The 19,159-nt window shown below is 52.9% G+C and overlaps 5 protein-coding genes across 5 annotated transcripts; 4 read left to right on the top strand and 1 right to left on the bottom strand.

The window, feature by feature from the left end:
• Nucleotides 1-460: 460 nt before the first annotated feature.
• On the top strand, nt 461-5,027 carry BCR38DRAFT_479809 (uncharacterized protein; the record flags this gene model as incomplete). The annotated part of the gene is made up of 4 exons (XM_040863205.1): nt 461-703; nt 758-3,811; nt 3,905-4,084; nt 4,137-5,027. 4 exons carry the CDS (start codon nt 461-463, stop codon nt 5,025-5,027), a joined length of 4,368 nt encoding a protein of 1,455 aa, XP_040720897.1.
• Nucleotides 5,028-6,680: 1,653 nt separating this feature from the next.
• Nucleotides 6,681-7,592, top strand: BCR38DRAFT_519733 (uncharacterized protein; the record flags this gene model as incomplete). Its single annotated transcript, XM_040865143.1, has 1 exon — nt 6,681-7,592. The coding sequence occupies exon 1, from the start codon at nt 6,786-6,788 to the stop codon at nt 7,590-7,592; it is 807 nt and encodes a 268-aa protein (XP_040720896.1). The 5' UTR covers nt 6,681-6,785.
• A 600-nt stretch (nt 7,593-8,192) lies between these two features.
• On the bottom strand, nt 8,193-13,983 carry BCR38DRAFT_7763 (uncharacterized protein). The gene is made up of 2 exons (XM_040865631.1): nt 10,062-13,983; nt 8,193-10,008 (listed from the first exon to the last, which is right to left on the bottom strand). The coding sequence occupies exons 1-2, from the start codon at nt 13,717-13,719 to the stop codon at nt 8,435-8,437; spliced, it is 5,232 nt and encodes a 1,743-aa protein (XP_040720895.1). The 5' UTR covers nt 13,720-13,983; the 3' UTR covers nt 8,193-8,434.
• A 1,797-nt stretch (nt 13,984-15,780) lies between these two features.
• On the top strand, nt 15,781-16,357 carry BCR38DRAFT_453880 (uncharacterized protein; the record flags this gene model as incomplete). The annotated part of the gene is made up of 3 exons (XM_040861644.1): nt 15,781-15,807; nt 15,874-16,235; nt 16,294-16,357. The coding sequence occupies 3 exons, from the start codon at nt 15,781-15,783 to the stop codon at nt 16,355-16,357; spliced, it is 453 nt and encodes a 150-aa protein (XP_040720894.1).
• Nucleotides 16,358-18,123: 1,766 nt separating this feature from the next.
• On the top strand, nt 18,124-19,014 carry BCR38DRAFT_404403 (uncharacterized protein; the record flags this gene model as incomplete). The annotated part of the gene is made up of 1 exon (XM_040857843.1): nt 18,124-19,014. The coding sequence occupies one exon, from the start codon at nt 18,124-18,126 to the stop codon at nt 19,012-19,014; it is 891 nt and encodes a 296-aa protein (XP_040720893.1).
• Nucleotides 19,015-19,159: the final 145 nt, after the last annotated feature.

Here is a 19,159-nt window from a genome sequence, read left to right as displayed (position 1 = left end):
CTCACAGATACGGGCGACTTAGAGGCTTCTTCATTTTCACCTCACACCAGCTGCGATCTTAACCTCTCTACTCCCATTTCTTGATCATAACTTATTCGACGAATTTTGGAGTCATCTGCTTCGTTCTTGCCTTCTCGTGCGCGCAGGAAAGGTGCGCAGAGATTGTGGTTCATTCACCTCGTTGACGATCGCGGACAACTGTGGCTAGTGGTTTCCGCCAAGCTTTGAGAGGCCGATAAGCACAACTCCAGCCACTCCGCCTTGCCCAGACCCTTGTCCGCGTGTATCGCGATCAGAGCATCCATCGAAATCTCCCGAAAGGTGCAGGACGATCCGCTGTGGTGAGCTCAAGCAACCGCCGCTGGCTATCTCTTCTTCTGCTGCTAGCTTGTGCGCTGCTGCTAATCATGGGATTTATTTACCGTCAGAGCAGATCGTCCTGAAGTGAAAGGTGGCGTCAATGACCACGGAAAGTTTAACGCCGACTCCCAAATCCTCGAATGATCAAAAGCGGCCAAACACAACCCGGAGGACGTCAAAGCCCAAGAAGCGGAAATCGAAACGGAAGGTTTCGGGGCAACGCAGCGACTGGTTTGAGATCAACAACATAATCGACGAAAGGGATTACAGGGGAAGGCGCCAGTGCCTGGTCGACTGGAAGGGTACCGATCCGGCTACTGGTAGACCGTACGATGCAACTTGGGTGCGTACCTTTTCTCGACCCTCTCGAGGTTCTCAAGACTAACTGCATCCATAGGAATCAGAGAAGAACGTGACAGAAGACGCGATTTATGCTTGGAGACAGATCAAGAGAGTGCGGAAGAGAGTACGCGCGGTGCTGGACGAGACATCGCCCGAAGTGGATTCTTCCCAGCTCCAGGACGACGAGGCTGCCCAACCAGCCCGCGACCATCGCAGGCGACACTCGCGGAGGGGGAACTCGGACGTGCACGAACAGGAGGACGGTGGGGCGCGCAAAAGAAGACGGTTCTTACGGTCTCGATTTATCGAGCTTGAATCACAAGACATTGGAGGATCAGGAACAAGTGGCGTGCATTCATCGCAAGCTGGCTCAGTCGCCGCACAGAAGGCACCAGAGCATTTGCAGACCAATTTCGTGATTGCGCTGCCGGAAGTTGCTTCCATCGATAGAACCGAGTTCCTCAAGGTATCTCTGTCGCAGAGCAGTCAAGCTACAGGAACGGAAAGGGGTTACCGAGACGACGAGTCCTCAGTTGCCGCCAGGCGTCCTGTCAACCTGAGCCAAAGGACCATTCCTGACTCTCAGGAGCTGTCTGGGAATTCCCTCACGGAGAGCACAAGTAGCGGATCTCGTGTGGACTCAGCGCTGCAAGCGGGAAGTCAAAACTACGGAGGCTTAGTGGAGCCAGACGAGTTGCGCGTTGAGGATCAATCAACTGCTTCTACGCGTAAATTGGCGTCAACTTCAACCGAGATTCCTTCGCATCAGCCAGTGCAGGGTCCAAGTTTACAAGGGCGGCTCAACTCCGGATTTGCAACTGGCCTAGGCTCAACCACCCAATCCGAATCGACTAGCCTACCGCATCCCGAAGCTGACGTGCTTGGTGACCCGTTGTTGGAACGATCTACGAAATCAGCATCTATTTTTGATCATTTCGTATTCCAGTCACAATTACCTTTCGATCTTGACGACGTCACACCAACGAACTCGGATCACTCGCAAGCAGGTAACAACGCGCCCATTGGATCACCAGATTTCGAGGGTCCCGACACGTCTCAGGAAGCAGCACCCAAAGACTTGGTGTATGAGAACGGTGCTGCACCATCGCAGCACTCCTCGCAGGCAGCTCAGATTGTACAAAATCTTCTGTTAAGCCGATCTCAATCGGCCGGAGAATTCTCAGTTTACGACGGCAATAGCGACGACGACGACAACGACATCATCCCAGGAACAGTTTCGCTCCGTCCCGGGGAGGAGGTACAGAATTCGCAAAACTCTAGCCAGGCGCTTAGTGAGTTGGATGGTAACACCAGGAACTCATCGTCTAGCCTTTTGAGTCGCGTACCAGTCTTACAAGTCGACTCCAACGGCATCGCATCACCTGTGCACATCGCGGACCAGTCCACTGGTGAAAGTGAAGTCGAGGGCTGCCAGATTAAGCATTCTGCGTCCTGGTCTCAGCGACCTGCCCAAGACGTACGACAAGTAAACTCGACTAACATGGATGACACATCAACCGCAAGCACGCCAATGTCGGCGCGTGAGAGACTTCGCCGCATCCGTGAGGCCAGTTACCGCCAGATCAACTTTGATGCGACGCGGCTCAATGCTGGCATCGGCACTGCCGATGCCCCGACAGAAGAGGCTTTAAACCTCGAGACTGCCCTGGACCTGGAGCAGCCGGTTGAAGGCAGCCCGGCTCTGGTGTCCCCGTCCACACTGTTGCCTTCTGTGGAGACGGACCAGAATGAGGCTGTATCTCGGGCGTACGAGGCGCTCCCCAATGAACTGTTGCAGTTGGATGCGCCAGTTTTTGACGGCCCCTCTCTTCAGGCTGAACACATTGCAGCTCCAGCAAAGGGCCTGGTCGCCGGGCCAGCAGAAGGCTTCAGTGCAGCCCCAGCTGGGGATTTTAACCCAGGTTCAGCACATGATTTCAATGCAGTTCCGCCGGCGGCCTATGATGCCGCACCGGCTGACCCCCCTACCACGTTGGACCCCTCTGCGCTGTCCCTCTTGGTAGAAGGGAATGCGCCTGCAAGCCCATCAATTCTAAGCGACGACATGATGATGGACTACCCTTATCCTCAAGTGCCTCTTCAGAGCATGTCGAAATCTTCCGAAAATACGGAGTCACAGGAGTATCCCAGCAGCCTGCTTCCACTTATCTCGATCGCGCCGAATGAGTACCTGGTCACTCTACCTCTAGCCAGCAGCATACGTCCTCAGTACACTGAAGTCATCAACGAGGCTAGCCAATACTTCAAGGCTTTCAACGCTGCCTTCACTGTTGTGCCGCATCGAGAGGTCGACGTAGGTTTGGTAGAAAAGATAGACGACGTGTTCATTCGCCTGTTCGACCTGTGTGATTTGCCACCATTTTTGGAAACACTGCCATCGATGTCTCCGGATGCAATCACAAAGCACGTCAAGGGATCAAACAGCAAGTTGGCATTTGTGGGAGAATTTCTCGATAGGCTACGCCACTTAGAGTCTCAGAAAAAGGTTCTCATCTTGACAAGGCCAGGTCAAGTTTTTGATCTTATCAACAATATTGTCCGAACCGGGGGCTACCGCCAAATACGGTCAAATGGCAAAGATGACGCTAGCTCTTCAGGAACCCAACATCCTACTGTTATGGTTTATTCGACAGCCGATGATATGGCCTTGCCTCCAAAGGACTTTGACATCGTCATCGGTTACGACCACACATTCGACCAAGAGCTCCTGCCCGCTAGAGATGATGGCACGCCTCTGAAGGTTTTGACCCTTGTGACAACGGCTAGTATCCAACATATCAACATGCGTATCCGTGCCGAACTGGATCCGCTCAAGCGGAAGCATATCCTATTAGCTGCCTTATGGATGGCGCGAGAGGCTATCGAGGAGCCTGACCATGGGTTCCCGCATGAGTTTCATATGAAGGAGCCGCACGCGGTTGCGGAGCTTTTCGCAAATTATATGGAAACGGCTGATGAAGATGACTTCTACTGGGAGCCACAAGAGCTTCCTGAGGGCATTTTTGATATATATGCAAGCTCCCAGGGAGAACCGACTCAATCAAGTAACGGTGTGGTGGAACAACCACCTGGCCGTAAGCGTTCTCATGTAAGTGAACCAACCATGTTGTGTTTCCTCTCTCACGTGCTCTCTCACAGAGGCCTTCTAATTACAGTACCTGACACTAACAAAAATGAACAGGATGAGGTGGATGTAATGTCATCCAAACGTGCCAAAACGTGTCAGCCCCCCGTTGTCTCGCAAACATCTCGGATCAAAGACTCTGTGAGGAGCTTGATAGGTGGCACTCTGGTACCAGCAGGTCCGAACCAAGCAGCCGTTATTGTCCCTGTTCAGAAGCTTGAAACACTTTCAACAAGGGTAAGTCTGATCTGGATTATTCCCAGTACGGTCGGTTACTAACAGATAATAGATTTTAAAGTTGGAAGCCGAACTACAGGAGACTAGGGCTCAAAGAGAGAGTTTCCGCGAACTCAGCGACCGTACAAAACAGGAACTTGACAGCTGGGTCACATCCCTCAAGAAAATTCAACCGAAATACATGGTTGCTCTCAAAGACCGCGGCACCTTCCAAGCGGAGCGTGATGCCGCCCGCAAAGAAGCTAATGTTACATCTGCTCGCTTGGAATCCGCCCAGGATGAGATTGATGCTCTCAAAAAGACCAATGCCACACTCGAGAGGAAACTCGGGGAGGCGAACGAATCTCTTTTGACGTCAGCCAACCCCGAGCTCGCCAAAATGGCTCGTCTCCGAAAAGACAACGATAACAATAGCATGAAGATAACAGCGCTGGAAAAGAAAGTCACATTGGCAGAGAACGAGGTGGAGTTCTTCCGGGACCGTTTCCAGCAGGCATCGCAGGGAACGAGGGACCTCATAGACACCAAAGCAGACCTAAAGCGCCAAGTAGAAGAGCTATCGCGCAAGGCATCTGACAACATCGTTAAGGTCAATAAGATCCAAGCGCAGAGTGAAGCCCGCGAACTCACACGGATGCTGAACGAACAAACAGCTATTGTACGCGATCGAGATAATGAGCTCAACCGCGTCAAGGCCGAGTTGCGAAGTGCCAAGAATGGTCGGAGGGAGACGAGACAAAGCAGCGTGCCGCAAAGCCCTCGAATGGGTGGCTTGGGGGTTCTGAGTCCCAGAAATGCTGGGCGCAATACGAGTGCTGCGGTCGGGGCCCCCAGCAGCCGCGGTACCAGCCCAGCAGCGCCGCCAGGCGTATTTGACGGACACGGTGGGCCTCTCTTCGGGCAGCAGCCAGGTAACGGCCGATTTGCACACTTGAGGGACTAGCACCCACACTCTTTGCGCAGAAGCGGCCGAAACGTACTACCGCAGACGTGTAGATCGATGCAGACCAATACCCTGAGGAGGGAGAGTACGGAATGAATAAAAGCGATGCGGTACGGGAGGAGAACCACAGTATAGTCATGTCGCATTCTGCATGAAGGGTGGTTGGCTTTTTTGCCTCCTTTTTTTCCTTGGTCGTTATTGCGCTCTCTTTTCTTTAAGACTTGAATGTCGCAGATGCCCTGGATTGCAGAGTGGGTGCAACTCAGGGTTTGACCTACCCACTTACCTTGCGAATACCCAGGGGGAGAAATAGTCAAGGTGTAGATCATGCTTTCGGAATACCAGTATACTTTTTCTTCATCATCCTACTTTGTTCGCTGACTTGAAATCATTCATACAGGGAGGTTTGAACTAAAGTTGCGGCTTGTTGTCGGCGGAGTATTCCCATCAAAGTTGAGCAGAGCTCAAGCTTGTGCTCCGCTGCCGTTGGGCTGGCTGTAATGTTGGAGGCAATGACGAACAAAGATGCAATACGGCGAGATGAGAAGTCCTTTCGATGTTACATCGTCCAGATTTCCATCAATGGCAAAATATCTTTGTTTTGTCTGTGGCCCGGGACTTATGTCAATCTGCCACATCAAGATCAGTGGTAGAGGCGATAAACATCATTTTTGACAAGTCCGTTAGCATACGTGTGCTCCAAAGCATCTACATGTGCTGGGCCTACATCATGGGCTGTAGTCACACACTCCACCTAAGCGACCTCAAGCCTCCAGCAGCGGACTGAATATGGAGAAAGCAGCAGGTGCAATGTTTGTTGCAATTTAGTCCAGCACAGGCATGGTCATGACCCCGACACCAGAATAATGGTTCTGGTCCCAAATTTGATACTCAGTCTGTACTGCCTGGCAGGTGGGAGAGACGGAGAGCGGTTCCGGGACCGGATGGATGTATATATTCGTGAGTCGTAAATAGGAACATACTATGGGACCTTTTGGACTCCAAAGTCGAAAAATAACTTCGACACATAAGGGATTTGGTGGTTGGATACGCTGCGTTGACTATATGAGCAATAAACGGCCAAAGCCGATGATTGTAACCAGGACTACATATACTCGTTGTGTTACATCATATATTATTTTATCGACGAACCACAGAAGATATTGGAGCATTCTCATTTAATCGTCAATCACCTGGTAGGCGTGGGTTTTCGCCCCTTGTTAGTCTACCTGATGAATATGTTAGAGGCCAGGGTAGCGGCAACTTGGTTCGTACATAGAGGCTTTCCGCAGCCTACAGGCTCTTGTTGAGTAATTCCCTCACGAAGAAGACTTGCAAGTACACGTTAAACCAAATTACATTCGATCAAACGGTATGCGCCGTGGGAACCTGCAAGGTTTGCGGCAACCGTTGTACTTGAACGTCAAAAGACTTGGTCGGAAATTCTCGACTTCAACCGGATCCACGCCACCGTCTCAGTCTAACTAAATGATTTGGGTATAGGAGATACCTGACGATTTCGATAACTTTGAGTCGATTCTTTCTCCAAAGCCTGCCACACGTCGCAAATACAGCGTATAAATACCACACCATGAAGAACAACGTTTCCTCTCTTTGAGGTCTCAGTAGAGTCCGTCGTACGACGTCCACTCCCTTGAGTCTTGACTCGGAGACCAGAAATCTTTCATACGGCCGTTTTAAATCCGAAAACCCCCCTGTCCAATCATAAGAAAAACCAGAAGGCGATATCTAACAATAATGCACGCCTTCTACTCAATCCCTCCCAACGCAGCCAACCGGGAGATTCAGGGGCAAATGGAAACTCCATCATCTTCTTCCGAATCAATGACACCAGAGCCCCACAAATCCGATCTCCATTCAACTCAGTGGACTCAAACACACGGGGGCCATGTCCCCTTTCAACAGGTTGATGTTGAGACGTGGGGACACATCTGGCCCCCTCCCCCCACCAAGCCCCCAACCCTAAGCACTTTCGAGCTCAACGAGAAGCAAGAGAGAAATGAGCAACAGTCACAACTACCACCACCAGCCACCGCTGTCGACGATCAAGGAGCCGCCCCCCACATGCAAGGGGCCTTCCCCCGCCACGAAGCCCTAAAGCGCCAGTATGCCCTCCTGCACACCACCTACGTGGCCAGCGGCCTGACCACACCCACCATCCTCGCCCGTGTGCTCGCCAGCGGGGCCCAGGGCATCGCCATTCACCGGTCCATCCTAACCATGAACGCGTGGCTGAGCGACGCTGAGAAGCGCAGGCTTCAGAAGATTCGCATGGCGGAGCAGAAGATGCAGATCTTCCGGCGTTTGCATGGTCTGCTGGTTGACCTGGAGAGGGTGAGAGGGGAGTTGGAGCCTTTTCGCTTTGTAGAAGAGGTATGGGATGACAAGGCGAGAGAGTTCCTGATCCTTTATGAGGAGAGGATGACGGGGGAGAAGCTGAATGATCTTGTGGAGGGAGAGTTTCGGAAAGGGGAGAAGGTGGAGGATGCTGTGGAAAGGATTTGTGGGGTTTGGATGACGCGGCGGCGGCGGCGTTCGTCGTAAGAACGCCGTTCTTCTTTGATGAGTAGATGAGTAACGTAGGTGACGAGATGGCCTGGTATTTCTGGTCGGATATGAGATGAAGAGTAGAGTAACGTTGAAAACGAAACTTAGATGAATAAGTGTTCAAATCGTGTAACCGCCGGGCTGTCCTGATGAAACCGGTCTTGTATGAGGAAGAAAGGAAAAACTTTACCCTGACGAAACATCCCGCCAATATACGGAGTCCGGGATTGGGTTGTGGTGTATCTATGAGACTGCTGTTGTTACTTCCGCAGGTTTGAATACTTCTGGGTGCATCCAACTCGGTGACGACCTCCTAATTTCTGCGTCAAGACCGTTAATAGATGCAGAAAGTTGAAGAAGCCAATTGTACTCTATTCGTACAACTTAATATATAGTATGCTATATTATAACCGCACCGAGCATAGCCTCATCCCTCTGCCTCGGCTTCGACCATTCAAACAATAGAGATATGTTCACGTCCCTACTTTGACCGAGCCCCCGTTAATGCGAGCCCCTAACCAAGAACTCCCATCACCGCCCGAACAGAATTGCAACAGTCCAGACCAAAATGGTTGGGCGTTGCGGTTAAGCGAAAAAGGTTGGTAGTATCGAACCGGTGGGTGGATGTGCCGAGAGCTCCAAGAGGTGCACTGCCGGCTGTGGTGGGCTCCCCAATAATATCCTTCGCTTATTCCCTGGTTGACAGGACACCGACCCACGAATCGTCGTCTTGGAGCGCCATGGGCTTGCTTATCGCTGCTTTGTGGTTGTAGACATTATGTATCGCCTTCGACGTATTTGATATTGATAGATCAATCCCGCTCCCAGTTTCCACTCCATCATTCCTCCAGCACTATGGGCGGTACTGGCGGCGCTTCGTCATTCGTGGGACTAGTGACAGCAACCTCTGCATCTCCGTCACCGGTTCCTGTACTGCTCGCGACGCTGCCGGCCTTCAACCTCCTCCGCCTCGTCCTCCGTTCTTCGGCGGCGCTTCTTCTCAGGCTGTCCCGCTTATCTCCATCGTCGTCTGCCCCGTCGCCGCCACCGCGCATATCCCTCAGAAGCATTTCTGCCCTGGCTGCCAGTCCATCTTCACTTCCGCCCTCCCCAGCCCCAGGGGACGACAATCCTGGACTAATGGGTTGATCGCCGTTGGGATCTGTGGCGACGGTGCCGTCAGAGCGTAGCCCTGCCTCGGCCTCGGGTACCTCGCTGATCTCGGGAATATTCTGCCCAGAGGCAATGCGCACTTGATGCCTGTCCTTGAGCCGAGCTCTCCGTCGGCGATCGCGTTGATCCCTTGCTTGAGGTGCTGCGGCGCGCAATTTCTCAAGTAAGCTGTCCATCGCCCCGGTACTGGCCGGACTGGCTGGACCGCCCTCGACGACATTGTTGATCTTGAGCTGGGCATGCTTCCGCTTCATGCTCGCCTCGTTGCGTTTTCTCGTCTCCTCGAGTTGAATGTTCTTGTCGCGACTCTTCTTCCATTCATTCAAGAACAAGGCAAGCTTGGCGAAGAAGTCACGTCGGGCGTTCTCGTCGGCCGGGTCCTCGCCGTAAAACACCATGATGTCATTGTACGTGCGCGTCATCTCCTCGAGATACAAGCTCATCTGCTCAGCCTTGCGACGCGCCTCCTTCATACAGCGCTGGACGATCTGGGAGACGCGGTCCTGCGGGTGGAACTTCTTAGGGTCGGACAGGTTGCCATTGTCAAGCGACATCTGCACATTCTTGATGTTGTCGATGTACTTTTTGGCGTCTGTTTGCAGCTGCTCGATGTTGATTTTCTGCACTGACATCACGGTTCCGATGTCCTGCGTGAAGTTCTCCCATTCTGGGTATTGATTGCGCACGATGCGCTCCACGAGGTCAGCCAGCGTAGATTCGTTCTTGTCGTCCTTCACCATGCCAAGACGCGCGAGCGAGCTGAGCTTGAAGCCGCGCGCTTGTTTGTTAGCGTCATTCATGTAGTTACCGATATCCAAGATGAGACCAAGCACGTTCATTAGTGACACCGAGTCTCGGAGGGACTCCGAAACTGTGACAACGAGTCGAATCTTCTCGTTGATTTCGTCGTAGTCAGCTTCGAAGCTTTTCGTCAATGCCAGAGCCCGCATTCTGCTCTTCCAGTAATGCTGTAGCTCGAATGCTGTTTGCAAGTAGAGTTGATCTTGGCGTGTGAGCTCGGATGGATCGAGTTCCCGGGTTCCCCCATCGGGCTCGGGTCCCGTCCAGTCCTTGGCATACGGCGCCATTGTTTTCGAAATATTATCCGATATGTTGCATAGGTCGTCCTTCTGCAAGAAATCCATGACTACAGGGTTGTCAAGCACATCCTTGTCGCAATGAATAATCATCTGCACAACCTTTTCCACAGATAGTTGGGAGAACTTGGCAAGAGCAATTTCTGAAATCTTGTTAGCGGCTATACACGTCTTACAAGAAGAGATTTCAACTGACCGTAAGCTTTCCGCAGATCGCTGGAGATAATCTGCTTCTTGTCATCCTTCTTAGAGCTTCCCGCCCCGATTCGCTTGATCTCCTTGGCCAAGAACAGCTTCTCGACTTCGTCGAGAATACCCTTCTTACTGAGCTCGTAGTACTTTTCTTCCCTTTCTTCCGCGGTGGGAGCATGGGCAGCCCAATGACTGGTTTCAGGGGCATCAACCTTGTCCCAATGCAGAGCCTTGAGCTTCTTCTTGGGTCTGACAACAGGTAGACCAATTGTCGTAGGTGCTATAGTACTTTGAACAGACAAGAAATGACCAGACATAGCGCCAGGCATGGGCGGAGGAGGTGGAGGAGGACCGCCCATTCCTGGCATGGGTGGTGGCGGAGGAGGCGGTGGAGGAGGAGGAGCACCACCACCACCAGGAGTGAGCATTCCAGGCATGGGAGGTGGTGGCGGGGGAGGTGGTGGCGGTGGGGGTGCAGCGCCGGGGATCTGGCCCGGCATTGGCGGCGGGGGTGGCGGCGGCGGAGGAGGTGGTGGAGGAGGAGCGGGCGCCGAGGAGGAAGCACCCGTAATTTCGATTTTCGGCGGCTCATTTTCGCTGGGCGTGATGGGCGATTGCGACTCGAGACTGGGATGTGAAGGACCCGTAGTCACACCATCACCATCCTCCGAATCACTGGCGTCGTATTTCTTGCCCTTGGCTTGGATCTCACTCATCAGGTTGCTTGCCTGTCTTGGATCCATGACGGGCCTCCTAATCTCCACCACTCTTGGCTTCTCATAAACAATGTCATCTCCCCCGTCTTCCCCATCGTCCCCTTCGTCGCCCTCAACAACTGCCTCGTCTTGGGCATTGAGGGGTTTTCTGGCAATCTTGGTCTGCCTGTTTACAGTACCAAACATACCGCTGTTAGTGAAACCGGCAGGCGGAAGCCCAGCACCTTCCGGCGCCGAGAACCCATCCATCTCCTCGCGCAGGGCGCGTAACCGATCTGATGGGCCGACATTGTCGCCCCAGACTCTGCCCTCCAGCTTGTATTGCGTCTTTTGACGCTCGATCTGCATTTGCAGCCTTTCCATGAGCCTTTCGCGATCTAGAATGCCCTGCATACGGGCAGGATCCTCATCAACAAGCTTGGTGTTGCCACTGGTGCCGGCGCTGCTCTTAACAGCCTGCGAAGCTGCCACATCCTGCGCGTCTCTCAACATTAGGTACAACTCGCGCGTTTCAAGCTCGTAGCGCTGAGCCTCCTTGGACCGCACCGTCTGCATGTTTTCGAGCTCAGCTTTCAAGCCGTCAGCTTGACGCTTCTGAGCCTCGATAAACCTCGACTGTTCCTCCAATTGCTTCTGAAGTTTTAATACTAAGCCGTCTGCTCCTAATTCTAGCTGTGCCCTCATATCGTCACGCTCGGCCATAGCGGCGTCGGCGATCTGGCGGCTCTCTAAGGCCTCATCCTGAGCCTGTCGCGCCTCTGAGTCGGTGTGCAGCTTATCTAACAGGCTTTGTACTGTAAAGTTGAGACTCTGCTTGAGGTCCATGTTCGGCAACCGCCGATCCATGGCCACATAACTGAGCATCGAGTCTACAAGCTGGAACATGCGTAACCTTTCCTCTCCGTCGTTGTCGCGGATGAGAAGCAGGTGCTGCAACGCAGAGACGAAGTAGTCTTGGGTCTTTGTGCCTTGCAAGCGTTGCTGAATCGCATCTACGATCTGGGTTGGGTCGTTCAAATCCTTGACCTCGCCCTCGATACTGTCCTTGATACTGCTGTTCTCTTTCTCAAGCATGTCCTCATAATCAATGGCTTCGTTGGTGCGGTATCGTTCGACCTGCTTGTCTATGAGGTCATACTGGAACGCATCCATCTTGGTGAGGATCCGCTTGATCCCACAAGCACCGAACTGCGCCCGGATATGCATACGGAGTGTGAGATCTCTCTCTGGCGCATCGATGATCATGTTGACAAGAATGAGCGTGGCAACGGCGTATTCCATGAGGAGGTTCTCCATGCCTATGCCGCCGCTCCGGACTTCCTCACTGGCTCCGACGAGACTGCCCATCTTTCCACGGCCGTCGACAGTGACCTCGACAAGGCGCATCCAAGCATCGAAACGGCCGTTCTCGTTCTGTTGGGTCTTGACCACATCCATGGCCTGGATGACCTTGAGGTGTCCGTTCCCCTCCTCCCAGTGACACAAGAAAGTCAAAACATCGCTGACGAGCTTTCTTGTTGTCAACCTCGGAGAGATGAGGGACGTCACCAAGGCCACGACGACTTGCTGGTGAGCCAAAGCATCGTCGGCGCCGTATTTGTTGTTTAGCAAAACCTTCAAGCACTTGACAATGTCGTACTCCTTATCGAGATTCTTTTCGCTGCCCTTTGGGTCGGTTGGTTGCGCAGGTCCCATGGCAGTCTTGCGATTAATCTTAAGAAGCACGTTTGTGAGAGCCACCTGACCTTGACATTCGATGAAGCGTTTCACCCAACCTATTTGTTGTGTTCTTAGGTTGACCTCGAGGCTTCCCAATCCCTTCGCATCCAGGCTGTTGTCCATGACCTTGCGCACATACCATTCCGGCGATCCCTCTTCGTCGGAGAAGACAGTGATGTCAACGTTGGAATATTGGCCTATCTTTGCGGTTTGTCTCCTCTTCTGTTCGCCCTGCCATTCGGTAAGGCGGTCTTGGTAAATCAGGGTCCATTTCTTGGAAGGGGGGTATGCCATCATCTGGCGCCGGGCCTGTTCCGGGAGGTTGTGCCATCCTCGCTTCTGCATCAGCTCGTAGAACATCTGCTCGGTGACCCTGTCGTCGTCCGGTCGGGTGAGGTTGAAGCCTTCGGGACCCGTGGCTGCGGGCGAATATCCGCCGCCTGGAAACTTGGTTAAACGGTGCGAAGATCTATCGGATTGGTGGGAGGCAAAGGAGCTCTGCGAAGCGGCACTGGGCAGTGCTGGTAACAGTCTCGATGAGCGCGGTGTGGTGGCAAGGTCAGGGGGTCCTCCATTACCTGAAAATATGCTGGCCTGGTCGCTTTCCCTTGAGGCTCTCCCGAAAGACGGTGCATACGAGTCGTATCTCTGGGGGTATTGAGAATGCGTGGAACTGGCATAACTACCGCGAGGCATCTGCGTGGCCTGCCCCGGTCCCCATTGCTGGAACTGAGTGTTCCTCTGGCCCGTCGACGCCATGGTGATATTGGCCGTGGCTGGCGGAGGAGGGCGTGGTCCCGAGAGGTGAGTACTCGCCATGTTTGCGAGGGCGTTAGCGTCGAAAGAAGGGTACTGGTGATAATCACTGGTAGACTTATTAAGTTGATGCGGTAGAGGGTCCCGCCTCACCGGCATCTGTTCAGCCCGCGGCAGGTATTCAATAGGTATCGGACTTCGTCTATCTGCATGGGTGGCATCGTATGGAATGGCCGTGATGACGCCGGCCGTGTTGTTGACACCCATCTCGGGGGTAGTGGGACGGTCAATCGACACTACCGACGAGTCTCTGGTATGTCTCGAGTGAGAGGGACGCGACTGCGAATGAACGGATGCCGCGTCGTAGTTGTCCTCGTTAGGATTGCGCTTGTCGCCGCTCTTATGCTTGCTTCGGGAGAAAAAGCCTCCTTTGCCGCCAGACGACTGTCTGAATTTGTCGGCAGACGACATGGTGATGGTGTTGGGAGGCGATAAATCGCCAATGCTCCAATGGCTCCTTCCAGTTGCTGCTTGATGTAGTTTATCCAAGCCTTGTAGGTCTTCCGTGCGGGTTTCCCGACGGGTACGGGGGGGGGGGGCAACCTGGGACTCGGTCGAGCGATCGAGCGTCTTCGACAAGCCCTAGATGCAGCCTAGGGCTGGTAGGTCGTCTAGGCAAGGTTGGCTAGGTGGGCGTCGGTATGAGTTAGGTATTGCGTGTGGCTACCTTCAGTCTGCTGGGTCAAGTCTCAGACTCGCGACGAATCGCATGGTGCCTTTCCGGCCGTTAAGAGGTGCTTCTGATGTTGAGTGGGGATCCTGGAGTTGGTCGTTGGAATTAGTCGTCGAGCGTGGGAGACCTGCATGAATGGCGACCGTTCAGCATTGACTCCAGTCCAGTGCCCATAGGATGGAGACGGGACATAAAGAGAACATTGACCGCGACGTTTGCATTGTTCAGCAGAGGAATCGAAGGGTACCCTTGACGTACCTAGAAGGTCGAAGCATCCTACACAAGCACGGTCGTGAGCAACTTTTTTTTAAAAAAATAAAAGCGGCAGTAGAGCCTCCCAGGACCGAAATCGAAGATCGCACCTTGGAGAATATTCCTCGCCGGCTTGTTGTCGAAGGCGACAAGTCTGCCTCTTTTTCTCGCAAAGGGTCCGAAGTCGATGTGCGATTCGAATGTAACCAATTGGACAGTGCCGCTCACAGTGAAATTCGATAAGCGCTACCGGTTCAAGGATTGTCTCAAAACGGCCAGACTCGGAGTCTGCTCAATGGCCAGACCAAAGCGAGCTACCACCAACGCCAATATTGGACGCAACCTGTTTGACCGTCTCGTTGCGCGACCTCTAATTGCAAATGCTCTTACTTTGAGATAAACGCATGATGCTTTACTCATCATCGTCGAAACAATTGCTTCAAGCGAACACTATCCGTAAGAAACATGCCGCTTACTAGATGGAGGCTAATTTGAAACTTCAAGCGGAAACCCCTGGGACAGACTTGACACCTTGGGGGAACAGAGCGCAACACACTAAGACATTGAACCGCACGGGATCCATCAAGAACCGACCTAGTCAATGTAGTTGTCCAAAGCGACGAAGCATGCGGGGATGGCGGCTCTAGAGTATTTTTTAACTGGGGTGGGCCATGCGCCGGAATAGGAGTGCATGGGATATTGCAGGTTTGTCATTTTGGCAGGTGGGAGAGACTATTCAGCCGTTTGCGGCTTACAGTACGACAAACGAAGGGCACGCCGAATTTGATGTAACTCCAGTTGGGCAACTATCGCCTGCAACAACATTGCCCAATCTCTGCAAATCCGTGGATGACATCAGGAACCCCTATTTCTAGTCAGCCAGACTTTGGGCCCAAGCCTGAAAAAAGTTGGACGCTTGACGCGCTGCTTCTAGTTCGTGGAAAAGGGGTCCAGTTTATCCTTACGTGCAGATGTCCATGCGGCTGCGGGTTCAACGGATGATCAGCTGAGGACAGAGGACGCAATAGGTCGCAGAAAGCCTCAAAAGGAGAAGACGCGGAGTCCGGCTGCGGTACAAGCGAGCAGCATGGACTCGGACGGACCAATGAAGCCGTGGCCCGAAGTCATTTTGCACTTTCGACCCCAGCATCCCGGGAATCGCCCTTCTGGAATCCCCCATCGGTGCCACGGGCCAACACTTGCCCAGAGTTCTTCGTCCCGTGAAATCGACTTAATTGTCATGTTGCACGAGCTCGATAATTCAGTCATGACTTGCAGACGCAGCCTCGCCTGCCCTTTGACATGATCTTGCCGACTTGATTTGCGCGACGTTTTCTTGGCCCTCTCAGCCTTGTGTGTACATACTAGTCGCTTATCTGGCGGCTGGACGATAGACGGTACACGAAATCATTCGTCATCTAGTGTTCAGTGTTTGTCGCAAAGAATACTTCGTACCCCCTGCATCATGCCCAGATGCTCTAGACAGATAGCCTACTACTGCAACAAGTAGATCGCCGTCGCGCGCAACTTTGCATCTACCCAAAGCCATGGGCTCCACACTATCAGTTGTGAAGGTACGCTCCATCTTGCTCGAGAAAGAACCCCCGCCTTCCCTCAGTGCATGCTAACAAAACCCGTAGACGTTGATTGTGCCGGCTCTCATCTCGCTAATTCTTTTTCTTGTCTCGACCTACATCCTGATCCCACTGTGGCGCCAATACCGAAGTCGCTACAGTCATTATCTCCCACTCGAGACGATATCAGACCGCACGTCGTCCCTCCGAAGCAGGGTACAAGATGCGATAGCACGATGGATTGTACCGTCGCAGTGGCGCATGGGAATGCGCGAACGTCTGGTGATCGCCGACGGCGATTCTGATGTGGGTTTCAGCTCAGATGAGGGTGAAGAGCTTGATGTGGTGGTGGGCGAGGATCGGAGGAGGGCGCTTTCGCTCGATACACGGACCGAACAAACGGACAGTATGATGAGGTTGAGTCGAGAGTATGTTTGCAATGTTTTCCGGCTTTCCAGGAATTACTCAGCTAATATGTCACTCCAGTCTCGAAGAGGGCTTCATGGACGATAGCGATGACGAAGCGGCTCCACGGCAGAGGGGTCGCTAAGAGAACAGCCGAGGCCAACATTGGCCAGAATATCTTGTTTGATGAGAACTTCATACCAATTGTAGAGACACAAGATTACAGTGTAAATCGGGCGGACACGATAAGACAGATACGACTTACAGAGTCGTATCTGTAGCGGAATGCCCAATAATTCTATCTCTTACACAGCGACTCCTATCATGGGTCAATGTTCTGCTGGTCCGGATGAGGCTTCTTGTCGTTCTTTTCGCCCATCGAGTTTGCTTGCAGACCATCTATAGAATTGCTAATACTGGGTTACCTCGGTGTCGGTATAACAGAACGCCGTTGAACCTGGGTCTTTAACGGGTACGCTATCACAGCCACCGGGCGTAGTGTAACCGGATACTGTTGGACTTATCGTTTAAGAGACAAAGGCGGCTTATAGACCATGCTTCCGATAATCCCAGGAACATCCGCTTGTTGGGTATGAAACATGATCAGTACGGAAGTACACTGTGGTGTATTCACCCACTTTGCCCCTGGTGAGATGTTAATGCCTGTGTTTATTAAAGAGCAAGCCATCAAGGGGCCCGAAAACTGATACAGAGTATCTAAAACTATTCAGTCACAGCAAATTATAGCACATATGGTGTTGCGAATAGTCAATAGGCAAGTGAGGAAAGAGGTAGGGGAATCTGGAATTTGGAGATCTTTGGCCGCGTGCGGAATGGTCCGGCTTCGGCTTGATCTACTGACCACTTGGACAACACGAGATGGCATCCCACCAATTTCAACCACAACCGCGTCCAGAAAAGCTTATCTGCCAGAGGAGATGTCTTGTGGCCTTGCCAGGATGCTATGCAGGAAGTGTTCTCGTGGTACATACCTTCAACTCACATGATGATGATCGCGATAGGTACATCAGATCTGTAAGGCTGAAGTAAGGCCAACTTATAAGGTAGCCATCTACTGCTATTTATTGGATGGTTGCAAGCAGCGTCTTCCACTCGACCACATGCCAGTGCGCACCGCTAATCTTGCGCCAATCTTGACTCGTGCGTCTTGATCATGGTAGGCAAGTAACGCGTGCTTCAGCTCCAAGCTAATCGTCCTGCAAGCCGAAGGACTTTAACCTTGGTGAGCCCACCACCGCGAATCCGTCATACGCCTGCAAACGTCGGGCAAGTCAAAAAACCCGCCTAAGAGCCAATAGTTGCCACGCTCTGAATCATTTTACTTTTGCCCAAGGTGAATACCACCTGCGGAGTTTTATCTCTAGACCTCGACGCCGACAGATAATCGACGTTTCTCGTCCGCGTTCGTTCATTCAATCGCCCCGCGGTTTGCCATCTGGACCTGCAAGTGCTCGCCCGTACATTTGTGCCCCCGCATCAACTTCGCATAGCATCAGACGGAGATCTATCGCGCTCCCCATGGCCAACAACCGACAACACTACAATCAGAGTTACCCTGCACTGCACTAGGGTTTCTTATCCCGATCGCATCCGCAACAGAACCACTGGCTTAGCACGTCAGAACACCCAGCGATAGCTACAAACCGATACCTCACAAGTCATTACCGTTGCAACCCACTGTGGAACAAGCGGAGTATTATTCCACTGAAAACCTTGAAGCAACAGCTTCGCGAGAAGTTGAGATAAACAAGTGGAACTTTAGCCCAGGCACTTGAAGCGGGTTCCAACGTACACGTGGGTCCCAGCTCGAGCATCTCAATCGAGCCTTCCTTCCGTTACCGCCAAACGCTCAACACACATCTTCATTTTCCCACTCAAGCAACCGCAAAAATGCGGGGACTAAGGCTTCTCGGCCTTCCTCTAAGAGCCATCCGCAAACTACTGCCGAAAAGGAGACAACCAACCCTTGAAACTCCTCCGATCGCGACGTCAATTAATGATGCGAATCCCAAAGCCGCCCTCGACGGCCCATCCTCGCCCAACACGGAACATGTCAAGCCCACCAAGAGCACTTCAACCCTAACGTCTCTAGAAGAATGTCCCATCTGTCACGATCCCGTCGGCATTACCAGCCCTGAGGGCATCATAGAGTCGTGGACACAGCTTCACTGCAGTCACCGCTTCGGCAACGTCTGCATCCAGACCTGGCTCCAGGAATCTCTCGACCGTGATGAGAACAACACCCCCAGTTGCCCCATCTGCCGCGACGCCGCGAAACATCCTGGCTGCGGCCACCTTGTTTGCCCTAAAGACTTCGACACGCAATATCTACAGTACCAGATGCGCCTACAGTGGCATGGTCAGGCACGCAATGGCGGAAGACGACAGCGCAGACGACTGCAGCGACGTGACGGGCACCCGCTACGCCCTCCCCCACCGCCTAAGAGAAAGGCGAACACGGTCGGTCACTGCAAGACGTGCGAGGAGAATGCAGCATACGAAGCGCGGATAAAGCAGATGATGGAGGAACGCTTACAGCAGGCTCACCATTCGGCGGCGGCAGGAGAAGGCTCTGGACGAAGTGGCATCAAGTCGTATATCCCATACCAAATGCGCATTCGTAAAGCGGGGACCATGTCTGGCGAGCCTTCCAGCCCTGTTGGCGCAGAGGACAGAGAGAGAGTGCGGAGTGTAATCTGTTTTCGAGAGTCAGTGATGCCGGTCTCGGATCCTCGGCGAAGTGCTTCTCCTGCACCTACAATGAGACCAACGAGTGTTTGAGAGACGCAGGCGCAGCTTTTTGTTTTGTTTGGAGGAGTTACAGGGATGGATCGTCATGGGAAATGACACTACCGGTGTTGGTATTTGGACTGGAAGCATATCGGGCAATCACATACCCCAGCTACGGCTGATTTCCTTTCATATG

The sequence above is a fragment of the Pseudomassariella vexata genome (assembly GCF_002105095.1).
Source record: "Pseudomassariella vexata strain CBS 129021 chromosome Unknown BCR38scaffold_1, whole genome shotgun sequence".
Classification (NCBI taxonomy): domain Eukaryota; kingdom Fungi; phylum Ascomycota; class Sordariomycetes; order Amphisphaeriales; family Pseudomassariaceae; genus Pseudomassariella; species Pseudomassariella vexata.
This window is presented reverse-complemented; position numbering and strand designations above follow the sequence as displayed.